This window comes from Ambystoma mexicanum, chromosome 10 (assembly GCF_040938575.1).
Source record: "Ambystoma mexicanum isolate Mex_15411 chromosome 10, UKY_AmexF1_1, whole genome shotgun sequence".
Taxonomy (NCBI): domain Eukaryota; kingdom Metazoa; phylum Chordata; class Amphibia; order Caudata; family Ambystomatidae; genus Ambystoma; species Ambystoma mexicanum.
In genome coordinates this window covers 227847326-227871540 of record NC_090932.1, presented here as the reverse complement: position 1 = coordinate 227871540, position 24215 = coordinate 227847326, and the positions used below count along the sequence as shown (strand labels likewise).

Here is a 24215-nt window from a genome sequence, read left to right as displayed (position 1 = left end):
CTTCCAGTACTGGAAGGTCTTTCGGTATCCGAGCTGTCCATGACCAAACATCGTTGGCTTGCAATACTTCTGGACATGCAATGCCATTGGGTGTCGATTATCTCCAGTAATGGGATGGCTTTGGAAGACTTAAGTTGTGGAGGTGGAAGGTTGTTTGGTGTCACATCTTCTACAGATTGAATGCTTAGAATTCACGAGACTGAGAGAGGCGTGTTCCAGTGAAAATTGAAATGTAAGCCTTTGCAAGAACAGATCGTTTCAATTAACGTTGCAAGTCCTTTGGTACTCCCTCGCGCCCACGCTGCATTTACGGAATATAACACAGGGGCAATGCGCTGGTCTTGGAAGCAAGATCACGCAGAGCAACAGAGGTTTGAATCCTGGTCCGTGCTTAGAAACCAAACTCATGTACGGTAGTAGGCACGTTATAAAAAAAAAATAAAGAGTATCAGGTGCCCAGTTTATCAGTTCTCTCAATTAACAGTCCTAGAACGATCCCCTTATCTGCCCGATTTTCAGGTTTGAAAAATGCCAGTCGCTCTGACGTTTTCAAACTCCTACACAATTGTAGACCCTCCTTGCTTCCATCACATGGAGGGAAACTTATTTACTGTGTTGATAGGTACTCAGCAACACAACCAGCGTGCATGAACCCAAGAAATCATGGTCAGTGGTGAAGGATCACGTGAATTCTAATCCAAAATATCTGAGAGCCACTTATTGGGTAACCAACCTGTAGACCATTGTCTCTGAAATTGCATACTTGCCAACATTACCCATTCCAATCTGTAGGTGTTTATCCAGTCCTGGTTTTTTTATTTGCATTCTGGGATTTGTAGTCCGGGTTTTATAATGGGGGAAAGTGGAACTACAAATCCCAGAATGAGAAGAAATAACCATGACTGCATAAGCACCTACAGATTAGAATCGATCCTGTTGGCAAGTATGATTTAATTGCCTTCCCACTGCTTACCATTTGAATCACAATCTGGAGCCAGGCCAGTTGCTAGAAACACAAGGCCTCTTTGGATCAATAACTGGGCGAGATCTGCCCCGATTGGTTACTTATGAAGGCTTTTTTTCCTACCCCACACCCTCATAATTGAGTTGGTCATGCAGCATTCCCAGAACAACTTTTGGGGTCCAGACATAACTCATAAGCAGCACTGATAGGCCTACGGTCAGCCCGAATTCCCGAAAATGGGAGCGATGGGAAGAGGAGGCAAATGAATGGCAGAATGAAAGGCCAGAGAAAAGGTCAAAGGTCAAAATATGAACGGTTCACCATGCATGGGGGGCGAGTTCTCCATATCTGGTGTCCATGAAGCGAGAGAGAATGAAAACAGAATGATATATTTTGGAAAATGAGAAGAAACTACTTCTGTAACTTTATTTAATGTTTTTTTTTCTCTGTTATTTTTTCGCTCTCTTTTCTGTCATACTTTTGTGTCAATGTTATCTACTTTTTTCTTTCTTTTCACTGCCTGAATTTTGCTCTCGCTTCCTCCCTCACTTGTCTCTCCACCTCTGTTGCTTCCATCTTTCCTCCCGCGTGCCTTCTACGCCTTTCCTCACCTTCCCGCTTCTCTCTACCATCCTTCCCAGGAGTACCCCATCAGGAGGGACAGCGTTCTGCATCTTCCTATTAAAGACTCTGCGCTCTCGCCAGTCAAGCCGACCCCGGGACCATCCATCGGTATCCCTCCTTCAAGTCTCGAAGGCGACCAACTGGGCCAAGACAGCAAGATGCCGGTGCAGGCCTATAGGGAGTGCCACCGTGAGCCCGGCTTGGGGAGCGAAGGCCAACAGCTAGACCTCAGGAGTCCCTTCTATCGAGGCAAGACCCCCACACGTGATACCCAAAGCTATCCCCAGAGGCTCCGAGTGGAGCCCAGCCAATTGGGGCCAGAGGCCACTGGGACAGCTAACTCGGAACTGCCGGGTGGATCTCTTTATCATCCAACCATTGCCACGGCTGAATCCAAAGACACTGCGCGTTTCCAATCAACAAACCAAAGCATACCACCTGACTTCCCACTAGGGGACCGGCTTCTCGAAGTCTCCCGGCCTGTTGAGGGACATCGGGCCGTCATATTGGCCCAGGGCAGCTCAAGCAGGGAGCTCTTAATGAACCACAGCCAAAGGGACTGCTCTTCTGAATACGGCGGAGGGCGAGCAAGGAGGAGGCCGCACGACAACTGCATGGCACCCGACAGCTGCAGGGACGGGGAACCCTGCCGTCCGCTCAGCACAAGGACTCCTGTGGAAGAGGACAGTAGGGCAGGCCACAGTAGCAAAGCTGAGAATCCGGCGCCTCCGGCCGCGCCCGTGCGGAACCACACTAAAATGAAGCAGACGTGGCTCACGAGGCACTCAGAGCAGTTCAGCGGCCACCCCACAAGCCTGAGCTACAGGGGTGGGACATCCACACCGGAGGAGGACATTCTGGGTATGAACAGGGGGGAGAGCGGCCCCCGGCAAGGCACTAAGCGCCCTTGTGAGTGCATCTCTGATGAGGAGCCTAGGGTGGCAACCTCAACGGCAGCTAAGAGAACCCGCAAGGGGCAGAAGGTATTTGGAAGTGAATTGGAGGGGCTGGGCCCTGACCCCAAAGACTGTGCTGAACCAAAATGCAAAGCAGACCCTAGGGAAGACCAAGACATGCAGAAAGGTAAGGAAGGGGGCATCATGGGAGCTGTGGTGGGAAGGATGAACAAAAGCGGGAATGATGTGTTTAATTTCAGCCAGTCAGATAGCACAGTGAGCTAAGCACTTGCGCCTGATATCTGTGTGCAGGTTCGAATCCCAGCATGGTCAACTCAACCTTTCATCCTTCAGACGTCCACAAATTGAATACCACTCTGTGGGGTACAGAGGCGTTGCTAGGGGAGGCTGAGGGGCTATAGCACTGGGTCTTTTGGTTGTAGCCCCGGATAGAAGTTCAGCAGCTACAACCAAAAGGCTAGCTAGCCCCGGGTCCCGACAGTCCCTACATTAGCATAGCCCCTGATGATTTCCAGACCTAGCAGCACCCCTGGTGGGGTAATAATGTCTTCTGTTATTTCAGCGCTCTGAGACCTATGGGTGTGTAGCGCTATATGAGAAATATATTATTATTAATGTAAACATGTTACAGACTTCTGCCCTGTTTTATCAGTGACAAATCACCTCGGCCACCCTCAGGGACAGCATACTTGGGCTTACATCAGAAACATGGGTTTTTGAGCCCATATAAATGGGATTTGTGCACAGGGTCTCTTAAGTGACACATAATGGCTGTAGACCACATTAAGTGCATCGGGCCTTACTTAGCCTCCATCAGGAGGAATCTACTATAGTGCCCATCAGGTGTATTTTGTGTATTGACACATTTATACTGAGCTGCCACGACACCCTTTTGACAACTTACTAAACAGGGGCCGGTCAGGTGTTTTCTTGAAGTATCCTTGGACTACATTTAGTTTAGGCCAAACCCAAAGCTGAACTTGGATTAAAGGATCACAGTCCATTACTATATCACTCAAGAAAGAATCCAGAGTAGTTATGCACTCAGGGACCCATTTGTTAACTACTATGACTGCCACATAAAGTTCTGTGAAAAAGTAATAACTATGCTGTGTGCATTGTCATAAACATTTTGTACTTAAGGTTAATGTGGAGCATCATATAAGCTATGTCAGTTCCAGGGTATAGGACACTATATAAAAATAGAACACTTCCTTTGGCCCCCTCTAGGTCTTTTGACCCTAATTTCAAGTTGGCACGACTAGGCGTGGCAACGCACAGGTGGTCTCGGGCCCCGGTTTAGAAGGTTTTGGGAGCTGAGAGCACAATAGTGGTGCAGGAGGTAGGCATTGATGGGGCACACTTCTACAGCCTCAGACAGTCTGGTCAGAGTCCTGCAGGGCAGAGGGTTGGCACAGGTGAATAAAACCTATGCAGGAGATGGAATGTTTGAGGTGCCATAGGAGAATGTGCGCCTGCCACATCCATTAGGCAAGATCTCACAGCGTGTTCTCTCCTGACAGGAATTCCAGAGCTTCCCAGCGGGCACTGGTTGCAAGTGGCATTTGCTATGAGTTCGATGGAGTCTGTTCAGTTTTGTGGGAAGCAACGTTCAGGAGCAACTTCAAGGATAAAGAAAATGTGAGCTGGTCCAGGCACTGGCGTAGTCCAGGAAGTTCTCATTTGTTGTATATTGGATCAGTGGACCCTCCAAATCCAGTGCTTGGAAGCCTAGTTTGCACACACAATATTTTCCAAGTGTTGGATCCACTCTCTCAGGTGCAGCTTAGGTATACCAGTCCTGCTGGTACACCTAAAGATGCCCTCAACTGGTTTCTCCTGAGTGATCAGCCTCACAAATCAGGGTTGGGCAGCAGACGGCTGGCTACCAGGTGCTTCAAGCTCATAATAACTCAGCCCCACTTGGCCAAGGGGCACATCAGGAGGCTAAATGGCTTTCCCAAGCCCCAGAACATATCCTTTATACAGCAAGGGCACCAGAAGCGGGGCAGGTCACCTTGGTAGAGAGATGGGCTCTATTATCTTCTGAGTACACTGCCCCTACAGATGTTTCCTTAAGGAATGTCACTCAAGGTTGGCATAAGGATTATGCCATTAGTTAATATCCTAGACTAAGTCACTAGCCAAAAGAGTTTGTCCCTTAGCCTGCCATACCATTCACTTTTCTTTTAGCAAAATGGACACCAGGAACGTTCGAGTGAGTTGCCTTGTGGCGCTCACACCCCTAGTACAGTCACTTAAAATGTGACTTGGAGGCTAGTTTGAGATAAATCTTCTCCTTTGTAAGCAGGATTGGGACATAAGATTGGGACATTGATACCTTCAGCATGACCAAAACCCAACCCTTTGAGCCACCCTTTGGCACATTGCCAAACAGTACAGGTCTTGGGGATACCATGCACCATGTCTGCTTTCATTGGTTATATACCGTCCATAGGCATTCCACACGAGGGCGGTGGAGGAATGCAGAAGCAAATGGTGCATTAAGACTTGGCTCATGGGTTGTTTTCCAAAAAGGTGAAAATATCACTTATCTCAGATTGTGGGTACCGTTATGAGCTGTTCAAGGATTGCCACCAGCTTCCAGATATCCCCCCAATGGTAAGGATGTCCCTTAAAGGCCCATGGACTGCCATATAGACAGAGACTGCTGTTAAATTCCAATGTCATTGCTCAATTCCCAAGGATGTCCATAAAAGCCCAGAAATGTGACCCATTTCCCAATAGTTTCTTCATGTACCTGCTATATAACCAAATATTGCCATCAAATGTCCAGGTGCTTGGACCACTGCGACACAAGAATGGAAACAACCCAACAGACTGAATAAAAAAGTCTGAATGGGACATTTGATCGAATTTCGGCTGAACGAAAAGTTTGAACGGCCAACAAATTCAATCAAATCCGCCATTCGGTGGTGTTATGGTGAATAAGGGGAGCAAGGCTACAGGGGTGTCCCCCACCTCCTTGTTCACCATAATGTCAGCAGGGGTTGCGGCGGTGTCCCGCGCACCCGTTCACATAAAGTAAACATTTTTTTTTAAAAAAGGACCCTGCAACACCTGGTCCCAATCACTTCTGTGATTGGTAACTGGTGTTCCAGGGACACAGTGAGTCGGCGGCACACAGCAGAGTGTGCCACTGACGGGTAAGTAAGGGGGTGGGTAGGACCGGGGTATCCGAAATGGCCGCAGGAAGAAAAAACAAATGTTATTTTCAAACAAATAACATTCGGTCTTTTCTTCCTTGGTCATTTCGAATATGGGAAATGAACCCAAATTCACAAGAATCACTAGGAAATGCCCAGGACATGTTCGCATTGACAATGATGGTCACCAAATGACCTTGTAATTACTATATAGATACGGACATCCATCAAATGTCCTAGTATTTGGACCTTTGCCAAATATTCCCATCAAACGCCCAGAAACTTGCTCCATTGTCATGAATTGCAATAAACTGCTCAGGAACATTCCTTAGTTGGCAGTGGTGGTTACAAACTACCCATGTACTTGCTGTATAGGCAATGATTACCATCAACTGCATAACTACTCACACCATTGCAAAGGGTTGCCTTCAAATGCCCAGGTACCTGATTGATTGCCAAAAAATGTCATCAGATGCCCATCTACTCACCCCTTTGCCAGTCATTAACATGATATTACCAGGCCCTGGCCGCATTGATGGGGTACGAAAGCCATATTCATCCCATAGCAAGTGATTGGCATTCCGTGCCAGATCTCGCGGCATTACCTCCCTTTGATGCACTGCCCATACAGGTTACACCCTGTCAAGAGACTTTTATACACCCTGGAAAGAGTCAGAGATAACTCCTTTTTTCAGAAATGTTTTAAGCATCCCTAAAATCTTACTTTGAATTTCATATCGTTACTGCTAAGGCAAATATGAGGTTAGTCCTTAGAATATTCCTTCTGTTGATTTACCAATGTGTGGAATGAAGTAGATGAGTCAAGTGGGACTGTATCGAGAAGCTTAACAAGATTCATACGCACTCAGGCAACACCCTGTCTGGCTGTTGCCAAACAGGTGCTGGCCAAAAGTATCCTTGAAGTACCCCTGACACACCCTAGGTAGCTCAACTCCACCAGAAAAAAATATTAAGGCCCAAACAAGAGTGTATAGAAACATGACCACTTGATCACTAATTACTTCAAACAAATGTGGGGGGGAAACAAGGGGCAACATATACATGAATAAGTGGATTATCATACAAGCCCACAAGATACCTAAGGGTGGGACATTCACTAAATGTCCACCTTGTCCTTCTAATCAGGACCACAATTCCTGGTCAGGTGGTGCATCAAAGGCCCCTGGCCAGCCTGAAGCTTGAGTTTGGGCTTGGTGGCCAAAGATACCTTTGGACTTTGGAGAAAGCTTTCAGCTCACACCACACTGCAGGCTTCAGCCAGAGTGCGCTCCTGAGCTCTAGATCAGCTTAACAGCAGAGGTCGAAGTGGACGGGAGCGGTCGGGAGCGGTGCTCCTATACTTTTTATTTTTAAGTTTCACTGTTCCTATACTTTTATTTTAAAAAGAAACTGTTCTGGAATGGTTTCGTTTTAAAATAAAAGTATAGGAAGAAGTTGAAGCTTGCACTTCAGTGCACTGCACAGAACATTCCCTTAAGTAGCAGGTGTGTTTGTTTGGGGGGTTGTATTGTGTGTGGGAGGGGGTGTGGCGATGGGGTTTGTGGGGAGCGGCGGGGGGGGGCGGGGGGGAGGCCAGCAGGGAACATAGTACCACTACTTCTTTTCGTACACTTCGACCACTGCTGAACAGCGGCCGCGTTGACGGTAACGATCAGACAAGGAAAAGATCCAAGGAGGTGGTGCCGCCCCCCGGCTGAAGAAGACCAGGGTGACTGATAATCTTGTGTCTAAGGGTGAATTGCCAAGACACAGCATTGCCATAACCACTGAGCTTTCTTGCTGCTCGGGTCCAGGTGACTCCCCGTTACCCCTCGTTCAGACAATCCCCAAACCCCTCTTTTCTCATTGCAAGGTTAATAATCACATTTGGCATCGTAGAAAAACAGAGAGCAAAACTGTGATTTCCCCAGAACTGCTTTTGTGATTTTTGCCACCCAAACGCCTCCCACCCCCGCCCCCCCCCCCCCGAGTGTCCAATAAAAATTGGACAATGGGGGTGGGATAAAAGAATACAATCCCACTTGGAACATGGAACTTGGTTTTTGATCAATTTTAAAAAGGTCCTCTGTTATCATTCCCCCAGGAGCATCCGATTTTATACCATCTGCTGCCACGGCTTTCTACCCGCAAGTAAAGTCAATGACCAGGTGGGGAACGGCAGGCTCGTAAGCATCACTTTCTGCTTTAATGCTGTAGGCGAATACTATCTGCTACACCCTTTTCCTCAAAACTGGCTTTTAACTGAGAGTGTTAAAATGTGGCCGAACAGTACAGTTCAAATCCTTCTGACTGGCTTTGATACTCTAGCATACTCCATTGGGCAACGGCCCTGGGATACAGCGTATGGGCGCCACCGATTGGAGGAAATCTAGGCATCTTCTGGAGCCAAGCTTCTTGCGAGATATGTTGTAGCCGGCCAGGGTTGGGAAGTTTCGTCAGCTGGCATCAGAAAAATACACGGGTTCGAGCTTTCAAAAGGAGTGATGTAAAAACATTCTCGGGGCCCTAGCAGGGAAGATGTATCAGACATCTGTAAACCTCTGATGCTGCAGATAGTTTGGACTACAACCCCCATGATCCCTCGCCAATGACCATGCTGGCAATGGCTGTTGGGAGTTGTAGTCCAAAGCATCTAGGGAGCCAAAGATTGCAGACCCCATTATTCAGTAACAATATTCTAAGTGAGGCACTTTCCTTGGTTTTGCCCACTAAGAAACGTCTCTGTCCTATTGGAAGACGGCATTTGGATCTAACTTTAAAATAACCTTTAATGATTACCTTTCTGGGGGCGGATCCACAAAGCAAAATACTAATTCCGTTTTTGAATGACTGGGTCAATGTTGTGCTCAGAATAGGATGTCTTAGGGTTTACAATTTAATATAAAAATGTGCTGACCCGGGTCGCTTCATGGAGTTCTCGGGGTGACCAACACTTAGTGCACAAAAAAGTATCATTGTCGTGTTGGGTGGTAATGTCACACATTATTAAAGTGCCATGAGACGGGTGAGTTTGGGCGTGCCCCTCAGGATCTGCCGCTAGCGGGTATGTTTAGGATTGTGGAGTGAGTGGTGAGGGTGCACCGTGGAACAATCAGTAGGTTCTCAGGGCTCTACTAGCCTCATTTTAAAGGAGAAGTTAAACTTTGATTTGATCACTGTTGCGTTTTTCCCTATGACAATGCTCATCAATTTCAATGTCACGTGTTTAGGCGCAGCTTATCAGAACGCCTGCTTGCTGTGGGATCGAGGTGAAATGCGCAAGCTGGCAGACCCCAAGTTATTTGGAGCTTCCTCCATTTTAAACCCACGTGCCCAGTGCATGCAGCCATGTGCCCAAAGGTCCTACTGAGGGGGGCAGGGCAGATAGATTAGCGCCCCGTGAAGTAGGAAACTGCAGCCCATTCATACAAAAAAGTAATATTTTATTGAACTTCTCCATCACAACAGAATCCAGACTCACCGTTGGATCGCAAACCATTACAATCAATTGAAGAATATTACGCCTCCCGCTAGCCCCCTCCCCGGCTGGAGTCAGCGTTTTTCTAAGAGAGCAACCAACAGCATCGTGGGGGGTAGCCGACAAAGGTAAAGCAAGCAAACAGGCCATGCTACAATTGCGTGCATTAAGGGCATTTCTCCTAGTATTAGCGCAGGTCGACTCGATGGGCATGTGAGCGAGTTACAGTCTTTTTGAATAAAGTTAAGAAAGGGTGTCCACACAGTCATAGAGGACTTCAACGAGTCCCTAACGTGGACGTCAACTTTTCCATTGCAATTAAAATCCACACCTTGTCCATCCACAGATTTGGAAGATGGATATTTTAGCAGCCATTATGAGCCAGCAATTTGCATTCACTCAACGAAGTGCTTTCCCCAATAGAGGAGGTCAGTCCTAGGATACAGAGAATGGAGTCCTCTGGTTTTGTTGTCTCGAACGAGAGCCACAAAAGATTCCACCACCAATGCGAATAACAATGGAGACAGGGGGCGTGCCTGTCGCGTGCCCCAGCTTGGTTGTACAGGCTCTGTTACCTCTCCATTAACTAGAATGCGCGCTGTTGGCTTTACATAGTTTTCCAGGATCATGTGACTGATTTTAGGGCCAAAGTTGAACTTACTAAATACTTGCTTTAAAAATCCCCAGTCTACTCTTTGTAATTGTAATTGTAATTGGTTATTTATAACTCTGTCAAATACTGTGTCAAACATTTTTTCCGCGTCATGTGCCAGTAGTAGAGAGTGCGCTGGATTCCTGCCAGATTTATCTGCCAGGTGCAGTACTCCCCTTATTATCATTAGCCCCCTCTCCCGCAATTGAATCCTTACTGATCGGGATCAAAAAGCAATGGGATATATTTCTCCAGTCAGAAAGTGAGTATTTTGGCGAAGATTTTTGAGTCTTCTTTAATTGAGGCTATAATCCTGTGTGAGGAGCATCATTTGAGATCTTTTCCCGGCTTAGGGATCAGGGTTACTTGATCCTCTTTCATTGTGGCTGGCAGGTTCCCACCTTCCCTCACCATGACTTAGTGGCTTATAAAATTCGACTGTTACTCCATATGGCCCTGGTGCCTTCTTTGCCTTTAATACCTTTATGGCCTGAGGAACTTCGTGTGGGTCTATTGGAGAGTCTAAAAAGTCCTTATTGCCTGGGAGAACTTTCTTAATTCAACTGTTGTCAAATTGGCAGTTTGGTATTCCTAGCTAGGTTTGTCTGCTGTCTATAACGTTGTATAGATATGCTAATAGTTAACGGGCACCTTACTCAGTTAAAAAAAGGTGAGGCGTACCCGAAGTAGGTCCCGCTCAGACCTCTGCATTCTAATTCGTTTTAGCTGATTCTCAACTGTCGATAGCAGCTTGAAGCGATTTCTGGACGGCACCTCGGTATAGATCTTTTCAGCTACCTTGACTTCGCGCTCTAAGTGAGATTCTGCCAGGCCTCTGATACGTTTCTTCACTGCCGCCCTGGAAATAAGTTTGCCTCTGGCGACGGCTTTAAAACCATCCCAGTGGATACCTTCCGTCATATCCTCGGGCCGATTGTCATTAAGGTATGCTCGAAGTATATTTTTGAGATCCTCCACACACACAGGACCCCTACGAATGCCTGGTGGTAGTCTCCATTGTTGGGCTTCTCTGCTAGGTGCCAAGTCCTTGATTTTTAGTACAACCATATTATGATCCGTCAAGGTCATAGGCTCTATTTCTAACTCTAGGACAGGTCTGACCATACTCGTTGATATAAATAGATAGACAGTCCGAGAAACGGATGAGTAGACATGAGATGTGCATGTGTATGACCTAGCAGTTACATATTCTATGCACCATATGTCCTCTAGATTCAACTTGCCTATTCCCTTTACGAGTTTCTGCGACGACGCCCGGTCGAGGAATGAGTAGTGTGAGCGCATCTATCGCCCCCGTCCATTAATACATTCATACCTCCTGGAAGAAGGATCAGCCAGTACCCCTGCAAGGTGAACCATAAATGCCACTTGTGGTGAGTCAGGAAAATAAAACGACACCAATGTTACTCTTCTTCCCGGTATCTCTCCCACCACCATTATGTATCGTCCTTCTGCATCTTTTTTTCGTGCATATGTGTACACATCCTAGGTCTTTATGGATGAGCAAAGACACCCCCACCCTTTTAGTACTGGCTGCTGATTGGAACTGGTGTGGATAACTCTTATTCCATAGCATCCGTTGGTCTTTGGCCACAAGGTGCGTTTCCTGTAGTGCAGTTATGTGCACCTGCAAACGATGGATTTCCCTATATAATTGATGCCTCTGATTTGGTGTAGTGTAAGTCCTGACTGTTTAAAGCGCCCAGGTTAATTACCATTGTGCTGGATTTTCTTGCCTGGCGATTTGTGTCCGCCCTGTATCTCTCGACTTTCCCCTTTCCACTCCACCCCCTGCTTGAAATGCCCTTACGTCTATTATCAGCGCCGTCCTAATATGCTGCCACCACAAAATGCCCCCGATAACCACTCTAGAATAAGCTCCGGGCGTACCCCATTGTACTTTGCCACCCTGACCCGTAACATGCCTGATGTCTGAAGGTATTCTCTGACTTCTTCCCCTGACCCTGATAACACATTTGAAAATATTTGCGTAACCCCTACCTAACCTTTTAGCAATCATTTATAGACATCTATAACACAACTGCCTCAATTCTAAAAGGAAATATTTGACATGTAAGGCAACACACGTGGCCCATGCCTGACCAGTCGTGGAGCAGTTTCCGTGATTGACCCTTTTCTTGCCCGTATGAGCTGTAGTCCATGACCCACTGGCTGGGGTCCTTACAGCAGATGGTCCAGGCCGTGCATCGTATCATCTCCCTCCTACAGCTGAATATTCAACAGATTGGCTCCTTCCTCTGGTGTAAAAAAGAGTGTGTATCTTTTCCTGGATCTTAAATTGGAGCCCAAAAGGGTAGGTCCCCCTGCCTTTGACTTCAATGCCAAAGTTCTTCTGTAACTGTCCTCATCTGGCACCTCTTTATCACTGTGGTCTGAGAGACATCATGATAGATTTGTACCATAGAGTCACGGAGGGAAATTCGATTAGCCTTTCTTGCTTCCCCTAGGATTTGTTCCTTAACTTTGTAGTCATGAAATGTCCTCCCGATATCCATGGGAGGGCAGTCAGCAGTGTCTCTTTTCGGTCCAACTCTATTTGCCCTGTCAATTTTGACTGCTTCTCGAGGGCAGTTAGTGAGCACCTGCATAATGAACTGTGTCGAATACAGACTTCAATGTCATCTCCTTCCCGAAGAAATGGAATTCACAGGTTATCCCTCCTTGCCCTATTTTCGAGATCATTGCATTTAGATCTCAGGCCGTCGGTTGTGTCACTATACCCCATCACAGAGTCCTGTACCTCTCTTAGCTCTCTCCGACCCGGTGCTGTACCGACTCCGTCTTCGCACTGCTCCTGCTTGCCACCACCTCGTGGGTCGGGCCGCATCCACCAAGTCAGTCACTCTCCCGGTTTTATGGGTGCCCATGATTTCACCTCGGTCCTTCACTGCTCTGGGATCGCAACCAGCAGTGTGTGACACAGCAACAGCTGAAGCTGCTGTCCCTCCACCGTTCCCCGGAGCCTTTCAAGCCATCTTGGAACATCGGGAGTTTCTGAGGCCGGGATAGAAATCGCCTGAAGCCCTGACTCCCACCGGCTCTGACTCGTAGTACTGCCTCTACGGGTCCCACAGCCGCTGTGGCAGATATTTCTTTTAGATTGCATTGACTCAGGGTTATTTCATCAGGTTAACGCGGGCTGGGGACGGAGCAGGCCTGGGACGAGCATCCTACTCCTCCGCCATCTTGGCCACGCACCCCTGCAGCCCATTTTTAAAACTCAGACCATATTACCCTGCAAACGCAAGACTAACACTGCCACTGTGCTCAGATGTGTTGGCACAGGAAAATAAGACTTCTAGTCCCATTGTTTCAAAGGCCAGATATTTGATCTCTCTCGCTCCCATACACACATAGTAATGCTTATTTACTTTAATTAAAGTTATTATTAGTTCTTAAAATATCCAAATCACCCAATGTAATATTATCCAATGAATCTGCCTTAGAGGTTTGGAAAATTGCCGCCTGGCGTGAGAACACTGATCCTAGCAGCAAGCCCTAAACACACTGATCTATCTGGTCTACATGTGGAAATGAGTTGTGACCATTTGGCAGGATGGTAAGCAGTCACTTGTTTAAATGGGCGGCCATGGGAGGGAGATACTGCAGCACACTAAGTGTCAGAGTGTGTACATTTAGTCATGCTGATCAAGTATTCAGGCACCTGTTGGTCTGGGGAGATGGGAGCAGAGCCGGTGATCATATACAGTGGTGAAGTCCCAAATCATTAGGGTGCCATCGTTGGATGCTTTACTGTGAGAGGAAAGCCAGGGATTTGCCAGTAAGGTTAATGGCCAATTTGCTAGTATTACTGGGATCCTGCTTCAGATCACTGGCCTTCTGGGCTGGCACAGGAGGTGCCCACCCACGTGGGTTTCACCCTACATCCCAAGGTCTTTGTCCATCCACGTGCTGTGGAGGCTCCTATCCTGCGCCCATAAAGTAATTGCATTTGATTAACTGAATGGAGCCTTGGAATGCTACCTCGCCCTCTGGGAATCGCCTGGAGACAGGTTTGATGTTCGGCGGACCACACCAGATTCTCTTGCAGACCTCAGACTCCGTGTGTCTGCTTGGAGAGCTTTGCTGAAAAAGGCGCCCCAAAGTATCTGTGTCATAATGTTGCAATGGGTTGCAGGGTTGTCATGGAGACCAAGGATGTCTTGCCCTTCTTTTCAAATCAGGGCATGGGGACCATCACGTCTGGGTGTGGTCCTGGCAGCGTTTTCTCGGCTGATATCTTTGGCCCCGGGTGGAGGCTGCTCACAATGCAAATAGAAAGAGGTTGTTCCATTTTTAGACTTCAAGATATCCACCAATTTTACTTTTGTAAGACTATTTCAATGTGGTGACAGTTTGCAAATTGGTTATCATTTCCTCTGCCAATATGGCGTGAGATTGCACACGGTTTCTGATGCATGACTCTCGCCGGTGACACGATTTGAGTGCATCACAGGTCTTGCGTTCCTCATTGTTGTTGCCGGACTCCTTTCCTGTTTGCTCCTGATCCTTTGCTGCACAGGACTCCTATTAGGTCCCCATTACAACTGTGATTTCTGCCTTGAGCTTTTTGTTAATGGACACCTGTTCCAGTCTCTAGCAATATCAAAGAAGACGCAAGGCTTTCAGGAAGGCTTCTCTTTTCCTGTGGTTACGGCTCGAGGATCTAGAACTTGACAGGATATAACATGATCTAAGAATGGACCGGCTATGAGAAAGATCTTGTCTCTGGTTTGTAGGCTTGTTGCTGAAGTCCAGAATCCCAATGAGGAAAGTCTGAATTTAAATGACATCATAGCTACCCAGGTTAGTGCTTTTTTCATATGTCCCTTTGGCAGTGGTCGAAGTGAGCGGGAACGGTCTGAAACGATCAGGAGGATTGTTCCAGCACTTTTATTTTTTACTGTTAACAGCTCCACAACCTTTTGCAACCATTGTCACCATTCTGGAACTGTTCTTGGCGAAGTTAAAGCACATTTCTCCACTTCATCACTGGATATTAGTTACAGCTAAAATGAAACCTGTTTCAACTCAATTGGCTGTCAGCCAGCATGACCGCAACCCTAGAAACATGTGTTGCACTTTGGCCCCTTCCTTCCTACTCTGTTCCCCGCCGGAGTCACAGTTCCACTGCTATGTTTGTACACTTCTATCACTGCCCTTTGGTGCTCTTGAATAATGTTATGTTTGGTGCAGACAGGGGGACGGACTACGTCATGCTTGTTTGGCACTCCTTACTTTTTAGGGACATTATTTTCTTTCTGGTCAGTGTAACATTAGCTATGACATCAGCCACCTGAGCGGATCAGCCTGGTGTTAGGCAATGCCGTTAGCTGCCGCAGAAAGATTCTGTTCTGGATGATTATGCATTATTTCTGCTATGATTTCTCGGCTCCAGGTGAAAATGTCCAGTGAAAATGTAGTCGTGTGAAAAAGTAGTCAGCAAACATTTGTTTTTAAAATGTAGTAATTCAATACAAGCAATGCAAAACATGAACATGTTTCCAGTGAAAAGGTCACCAAAAAAACATTTTTAAATCCACATGATTAGAATACTTTAACTCTATAAATGACCCAAAAGTCCAGTAAAAACAGGCATTCAGTAGCCCCACCTAACCAAGCTAGCCCTGCTCTCTAACTCTTACCTTAACTCTAACTGCAACCATAGTCTACTCCTAATACTTAGGCTGTCCTTAAATCTAATCGTTCAGCACTCCAAAGCATCTAATTTGCATGTGACCTGGTACACACACCAAGTAAATGAACAGTAAATAAACAATGAACCTAACTCCAACACCTCAACCAGCACTCCACAAATTCCATAGCCAACATCCAAATCCTTGCTCCAGTGCTAACTGTAGCCTTACCGTAACTCCAACTCTAACATTTACCTTAACCCATATCAACCCTAACCTGCTATCCTGCCACAAGATCACTAGTCCTTCCCAACCCCCCATGCTTTTCATTAATTCTAACCCAAACCCATACTCTCTTAGCCTGAGCATTACCATAACCCCTTCCCCAACACTTACATGAACCCCCTATCCAAACCTCAACATCCAGCCCTCCACAACCGCCCTGATGAAACCCCTAACCCTTATTCCAATGAAAGTCGCTACCCTAAACCTAACCCCTGCCTTAGGCTAACTTCTATCCTAAACATGGCAATCACAAACACTCCACAACCGCCCTAATCCTAATGCTTCCCCTAACATCATTGCATCATTGGTGATTTTTCAGCTACATGTTTTGACTACTTGTTGCTTGCCGACTTTTTCACTGTAAAGGAATTTTCATCACGAATTTTTTACTGACTACATTTTAGTTGGCAACACTTTCACTGGATGTCAATTTCCCTAGATATTTTGTCATCCATAGTCATCTACTGTGCAAGCACTGTCCGATTTGCAGCAAGATCGATGGATATCCTTTCTCATGTCCCAAGGTTTAAAGAGCTTGCTCCAGAAACTAACTGGGTAAAGTGGACACATCATACTTGATCCCATAGAAGACTAAAAGAAGAGACAATGGACAGTTTGGCCCTTCCACCTTCCAACAACTAATTGAATTGGGGCTCCAGATTGGCCTCAAGGTTCAAGGGAAGAAAAAGGAAGGATGCAAAGGAAGGATTATTAGAACTCATCCAGGGTTTTCTACAAAGCAGTCAGATCTGGCTTCTCAGTATTGGATGCTCTTATCCCTGATAAGCAAAGGCAAATATATGTAGTTCCTTGTCTGCTTTCTAAGCCCATGTGAAGATGTTGGTGACAACTTGGGCTGGGTATATATTGTGGAGAAGAGGCACATCGTTTGACAAGTTGTCCAGTACGTTATATAAGATTGTCACAAAACAAGAGCATCCACTGCACGAGGAAGGGGTGGATGGGTGGTGATGATTACCTTCGTCAACATACTCATCAAATTAATTTTCAATTGAATGGTGTGTTTATTGAAGATGATGCTATTATTTTTTGTTGTGGACAATTCCAGGCAGCATCTGGGATGGAGCTTCAGGGATGTACATGGATAAAGCCTGGGCTAAGCACTTGGGGGCTTAGCCCAAGAATTGCAATTGCAAGAACAGATGACTGTGGTCCATCCAATTGGTAGACCATGAATGTCCTAAGGGTCTTTCAAACACCAACATGGCCACTAAGGGTCTGGTTTAGTAATTATAAGGACCTTACATATTTTGATTTTGTCACCTCTTGTTCAATATTACCCTGTCATATGTAAGGTGTGTGGCTAGAATGGCCAATTATGCTGGCACTTCCAATAGGTTTCTCCTTCTCAAATTCCAGACAACATTGTGCACATGCTTTGTGAGCATGCTGTGGCAAGTTGCCATGATTCCCCACACACCAGCATTGTGACAGCGAAGGCATCCTGTCAATTAAGCCACCTTTTGACTATGTTTTTTTTTGTGAAAGCATGGCACTTCATTGCTTACCTGGCAGCCCAAACCCCATGAGGGTTCTAATTCTTCTGGTATTTTGCAATCATGACTGACCCCGTGGCCAGATTCCTTCAAGAGTTTAACTTTACTGGTATTTGGGGGCCATCTTGGATCTAAGGCACGCCTATGTAAGCCATGCCCATTAATATAATGATTTCTCCTCAATCTCCTCACTACTGATGATCTAGGTACCTCCTGAAACGCAAGTCGAGATTTCTAAAAGGAAGAGAGGCCATCATTGTAGTTTCGGGTGACTTCCTCCCGCATGGTGCCAATACTTTTTGAAGAATTTCACGCTTGTTTGCCTAAATCCTCAGCTAAGTACCCCATACCTTACTACCAGCCACAACAGAGTAACACTTAGCACTTCCAGTCAGTGTCAATCGAGGCCCACAATTAGGTTGTCAGACGTATAATGGTGGCTCACTTCAGAGATATAACATCACCTGCACTTTTCAGAGATTTTGGAATTGAAGCCTTAAGGCAAAATACGGCAGAAATATTGAGAGAACATTTGAGTAGGTTATATGTATGAGGGTTATTATTTTAAGGTTTCAGGTATCCAGATTAACAGCTAGGTCTGGCTGAGCTCACAGAGGCTGACTGGAGCTGTTGGCAAATGAAAATTGGTCAGTGGCCTCATGAACGTACAGAGTATCCCTATCATTGAGCCCACCAAAGTTGGGTCTTATTGTGCTAGCTGTGACCTGGGGATGAGGAGTGGCAGAAAGGATGTCACAAAGGTAATGGCCCTTGCAGGTTCAACAATGGGATCAATGTTATCCTAAACAATCACCTTCGCAAACAGATCCTACTTTTAAATATAACTACAGCATGACACAACACTTTCAATGCTATCCTAGGAGATTGTATTCACAAACAGATCTCAGTCCTAAATGCAAACATGGCATGGCACAACACAGACAATGCTATCCTAGGAGACTGGATCCACAAGCAGATCTCAGTCCTAAATGCAAACATGGCATGGCACAACACAGACAATGCTATCCTAGGAGACTGGATCCTTTAACAGGTCTCAGTTCTAAATGCAAATACAGCATGGCACAGCACAGTCAATGCTATCCTTGGAGATTAGATCCATGAACAGATCTCAGTTCTAAATGCAACCATGGCATGGTGCACCAGAGTCCAATCTCTCCTAGGAGACTGGATCCACGAACAGATCTCAGTTCTAAATGCAAATACAGCGTGGCACAGCACAGTCAATGCTATCCTTGGAGATTCGATCCATGAACAGATCTCAGTTCTAAATGCAACCATAGCAATATGCACCAGAGTCCAATCTCTCCTTGGAGACTGGATCCATGAACAGATATCAGTTCTAAATGCAAATACAGCATGGCACAGCACAGTCAATGCTATTCCAGGAGATTGGATTGGCAAACAGATCTCAATGCAAATGTAGCATGGCAAAACACAGCCAATGCTATCCTAGGAGATTGGATCCACGAAAGGAACCCACTTCTAAATGCAAAAATAGAATGGCACAACACAGTCAATGCTATCCTTCGAGATTGGATCCACAAATAGATGTCAGTCCTAAATGCATTGTAGCATGGCACAACACAGTCAATGCTATCCTAGGAGACTGAATCCATGAACTTACCTCAGTTCTAAATGCAACTATAGTGTTACACAACTCAGTCAATGCTATGGTAGGAGATTGGTTCCATCAACAGATCTCAGTCCTAAATGCAAGTATAGCATGGCACAACACAGTCAATGCTATTCTTGGAGACTGAATCCATGAACTTACCTCAGTTCTAAATGCAACTATATTATGACACAACTCAGTCAATGCTATGGTAGGAGATTGGTTCCATTAACAGATGCCAGTTCCAAATGCAAATACAGTATGGCATGAAACAGCCAATGTTCTCCTTGGAGACTGGATCCACGAACATATCTCAGTTCTAAATGCAAATATAGCATGGCACACCACAGTCAATGCTCTCCTATGAGATTGCATCCATGAACAGATCTCAGCCCTAAAAGCAAATATAGCATGGCGCAACACAGTCAGTGCTATTCTAGGGGACCTGGTCCACAAACAGATCTCAGTTCTAAATGCAAATTTGGCATGGTACAGCACAGCCAAAGAGATCCTAGGGTACTGGATCCACGAACAGGTCTCAGTTCTAAATGCAAATATAGCATGGCAAAACACTGCCAATGCTATCCTAGTAGAGTGGAATCACAAATTGATCCCAATTCTGAATGCAATTATAGCATGGCACAACACAGTCAATGCTATCCGTGGAGATTGGATCCACGAACACATCTCAGTCCTAAATGCAATATAGCATGGCGCAACACATTCAATGCTATCCATGGAGATTGGATCCACGAACACATCTCAGTCCTAAATGCAATATGGCATGGCGCAACACAGTCAATGTTGTCCTAGGAGACTGGATCCACAAATAGATCTCAGTCCTAAATGCAATATAGCATGGCGCAACACAGTCAATGCTATCCTAGGAGACTGGATCCAAGAACAGATCTCAGTTCTAAATACAAATATAGCAGGACACAACACATTTAATGCTATCCTTGGAAACTGGATCTACAAACAGATCCCAGTCCTAAATGCAAAAATGCAACTATAACATGGCTCAACACAGGAAATGATATCCTAGGAGATTGGATCCATGAACAGTTTCTCGGTTGTTTGGTGTCTGGCAACGCATATGTATATATATATATATATATATATACTTTGTTAAGTGCTACATGCATCCTTGCTGCCGCTTGCACTCATGTGCGTACCAGGCAGATGGTTGAGAAGTGAATGTGTGTGTGTACTAAAATCTAGGCATGTTGATTGTCTGAAGGTTTGTTCTTACTTTCAGACTTTCAGAGTTGTGGCTTTGGTATTTGGAGTGTATGACCGCCTCATGGGTGCCCCTCCGCTGAAGCAGATGAACGCGACCAGAATATCATGATGTGCTTGTACTCTGGAGCCAGGACTGCTGGGCCAGAAGCGATGCAGGCACTTAAGCAGCTGACGGCTAGGGCTTCACAACAGCCGCTGATGTAAAATATTCTATTTCAGAGCCTTATCTGCTATAAGCAAAGTTAGAGTGCTGAATATAAATGCTGAGCGATGCCCCCAAGAAGCTACCACGCGGTGGGTGTTCAGAAGAATTAAAATGAGAAAAAACACACTAGAAAATGGAGGGTGGGGTTTAGTGGCCTTAAGTAAGAGGAGGATTCCAGAAGGGAGCCTGTTCATTTTGTGCAGGGTCTACCGTCATGGCTTGATTATGCTCTTTCCAATAGGACATCCTCGGTGTGGTCTTTCCAGTCAGCAAGCAATCGCCCTCCTGCTGAGCCGGTGCTCCATTTGCTGACGGAGCCCTGCTGGCTTTCACTTTGAGTCACTTCCGGTTGCTGATTTGTCCTTCGAAAAAATCATGCATTTTGTGGCTACTTGTTTATAGACATCTTTACTAATGAGGGACAATTTAGGGGCTTGTTTATCTGCTGGTTAGCAGTTGAATGTATCTTATTCAAAGGAGCCTGCTCATTTTAAGGCAACTTGCTAACATACCAGCTCCTCGGGGTCATAAGGCTGGATATGTGTATTGAGTTACAGTATTTTTGCCTCAATTGCACCGTTACTCATTTTACAGTAAGTGCCCTCCAGAGGATTTGAACCCCACCAGAGTAATGCAACTCGTTTCTTTTTTTTCTTCTTTTTCTTTTCTTTACGTTTTTCTGGTTTAATACAAACCTTAAACGCTATACACTAAAAGAAGAAAATGCACAATCACATTACATTTCTTTGGACATCAAACCAAATCATTATAAACAAATGTACACAGTCACATATATACCCAAAACATCATAGTCTAAAACGCATATTTCAACAAAAATATGAATTGATTTTCCTAATCTAGGATACAAAATCCCATAATGTTAAAATTAATAAAAAGCCCTATTAAATTTTACCATTACACTTTATAATCAACTTAATCAGAGACTGCCAGTTATAATACACATCAAAAGTCAGTAGTACATTCTCTCCTGATTAAATATAGGCCCAGGTTTGATCACCTTTTATGTTTTCAATGCACTTAAACCCTCCGTGACCCTTCCTGTATATGTCCATATGTTGGGAGTCTCTATGTCCGTTTTACACAATCGGTTTCTACCCGTGCTTATGGCTGGCCTCGATCAGAGTAGCGGCATGTCTCTGGGTCTGACAGGAGAGCCTGTGCTTAGATTGCCGGACTGCTGCTGCTCATCTCCTGCAACACTTGGCGGGGAACCATGCCCTCTGCCCATGCCCTCTGCCCTCTTCACTTTCTCCACTTGTTGCCTGTTTCTGAGGCGTAGTGGTTTGGGGCTTCTTTTTGTGAGGGCACTGCATGTTATTTTGAAGATAATGGTGCAAGTGTCTCCCGGCCATGTGCATTTATTTATTTTACATTTTTAAAGCGCTCACACAGCCTGCGAGCATCGTGGCGCTGTTACAGGAATTGTTTTTTTGTTTATTTAGTTGCATAATTGGTTTTGTCTTAGTTGCGTGCGTATTTATAACACCTTAAACACCCAGAGGTTTCTAAGCGCGGACCCAAGGATCGAACCTGTGTTGCTTCATGTCGTCTTGATTCCAAGGCCACACGTTGCTGCTGAGCTATCCTCCCGGGACATGCCAGTGGAATTCTTTTTTCAGATCAAGACGCCCCATTTATGGATTATACTGCCAGAGTGAATATGGACCATACAAACTCACCTAGTTTTCATAAATCATTGGTTGGTCTATATGCTCACACACCGATACCATCATAGAGGCACTTTCTAACCCTAATACTATAGCACACAAAAACACAAATAATGGTAAAACAGTTGTAAAAAGCATTGGAAATATTGAACACAAAAAATAATAGTGCAACTCTGTTCCTGCTAGTTCTATCTCACTTCTATCTATGTGAGTGATGGGACCTGCAATTCTTATGACGCACCTTCCTGCTAGTTCTATCTCACTTCTATCTATGTGAGTGATGGGACCTGCAATTCTTATGACGCACCTTCCTGCTAGTTCTATCTCACTTCTATCTATGTGAGTGATGGGACCTGCAATTCTTATGACGCACCTTCCTGCTAGTTCTATCTCACTTCTATCTATGTGAGTGATGGGATCTGCAATTCTTATGACGCACCTTCCTGCTAGTTCTATCTCACTTCTATCTATGTGAGTGATGGGATCTGCAATTCTTATGACGCACCTTCCTGCTAGTTCTATCTCACTTCTATCTATGTGAGTGATGGGACCTGCAATTCTTATGACGCACCTTCCTGCTAGTTCTATCTCACTTCTATCTATGTGAGTGATGGGACCTGTAATTCTTATGACGCACCTTCATAGTTCCTGACTGGTGGCCCTGGTGACTTGATTAACTCCCGGCTAGAATTCCCCTCCTCCCTCTCCAGTGTCACTCCCAATTCCCTGTACCCATGTAGTAGGCCTCACAAAAAGGGGGCACCACAACATAAAACAAACCCTTACAACCCAGTAACACATTGCACCAACAGGTAGAACACAGCCATATTGATATCCATATTCTGCGGCACCCAGGGCGAGTGGGAGATATTACCTCTGAAAGGAGCGCAGGGGCATGATACGTTCATGCGTAGGCCGGTGGAAGGAATGTCTGCTGGCTCCTCTATCATCCACGGACATTCAGACGTCATGCATACTGCTAATGGTGCCCATTAGTTGCCCTACAGCCCAACTGGGCATCAGAAAGAGCAATGGATACAATCTGTTCTTTTAGAATCTACCAGACCAATTTAAGACAAGTTTCCTCATCCATTTTCTTTCAGCCCCAGAGTGAGATGTTTATTGACCTGTGGGGGAAAGAACACTAGATGCCAAGGTCCTCAGAAGCCCCCAGGTCACTATCCATCTTTTGTTGAGCACCTTGGAATGGGTAGTTAGCCCTCCATAGGCAAGCAAGGGAGTCAGCCATTGTGTGAGCATATACCAACACTGAGCCAGTTCTATTGTCTCTGACCCACCATTAGGCTGACGACAGTTTTGCGGCACACTCTTCAGTCTTACCGTGGCGAGTGATGCGCTGAGTGATGCACTGAGAGAGGAGTGCTATTTAGGGACGTTCCCTTGCTGCTTGAGAAAGAAGTGAGCTTGGACATTTTGAGTGCCGCCAAGCAACCATCTCAAGATTGCCTTTCACCAGACTGTTGCAAAAGGGTATGCAGTGATAAAATGGTGGCATAAATGTCACCTGTACAAAAAATCGCTGCAAAAATGCTGGGGTTTGACCCGTTAAAGATGTACCCCATTACACCATTTAAAGGGAGATGGGGTTGCAGGGATATCCCCCGTTCCCTTTAAATGGTATAATGGGTACAGGGGTTGCGGGGGTTCCCCCGCATCCTTTACATGGATTGCGGCATCAAAACCACAGCATTTTTGCCGCGATATTTTGTATGCACGGCCATTTTTGCCCCGATTTTAACACATGGAACCTGCAAAAGTGGGCTATGAGCATACACAGTTAGCTAATGGGGTGAGCCAGGAAATCCATCTGTCATGTGATTATGGTTCCCTGTGTAGTGAGGAGTTGGCATTCCTATCTTGAAAACTCTTGCAGGGAATATTAAGAAAGAACCTCCAGGACCCAGAGGGGCAGTCCCCTGTTGCCACACTCAAGGATGGTGAGGCATTCCAACTCCTTATAAAGCAGGAGCAGCACCATTTGTGTTCAGAAAGGGACCTCTGGAAAAGATCAGTAGGTCTATTCACTGCAGCTGACAGATGCAACTTCAAAGCGCTGTGTGCAACCATAATGGGAGCATGACAGCTACACCACAGTGCTGATGGCAAGCACAGTCTGTCCCCCAAATCTGTCTCTTGGCAGTGGA

At 45.7% G+C, this 24215-nt stretch overlaps 1 protein-coding gene across 1 annotated transcript in view; it reads left to right on the top strand.

Annotated features, from left to right (window-relative positions):
• Positions 1 to 24215, top strand: part of HR (HR lysine demethylase and nuclear receptor corepressor) — a 410325-nt gene that overhangs the window by 150280 nt on the left and 235830 nt on the right. The window contains exon 3 of the mRNA XM_069617740.1: positions 1606 to 2671. Coding sequence (XP_069473841.1) covers positions 1606 to 2671 — 1066 coding nt within the window. The remainder of the gene's footprint in view (positions 1 to 1605; positions 2672 to 24215) is intronic.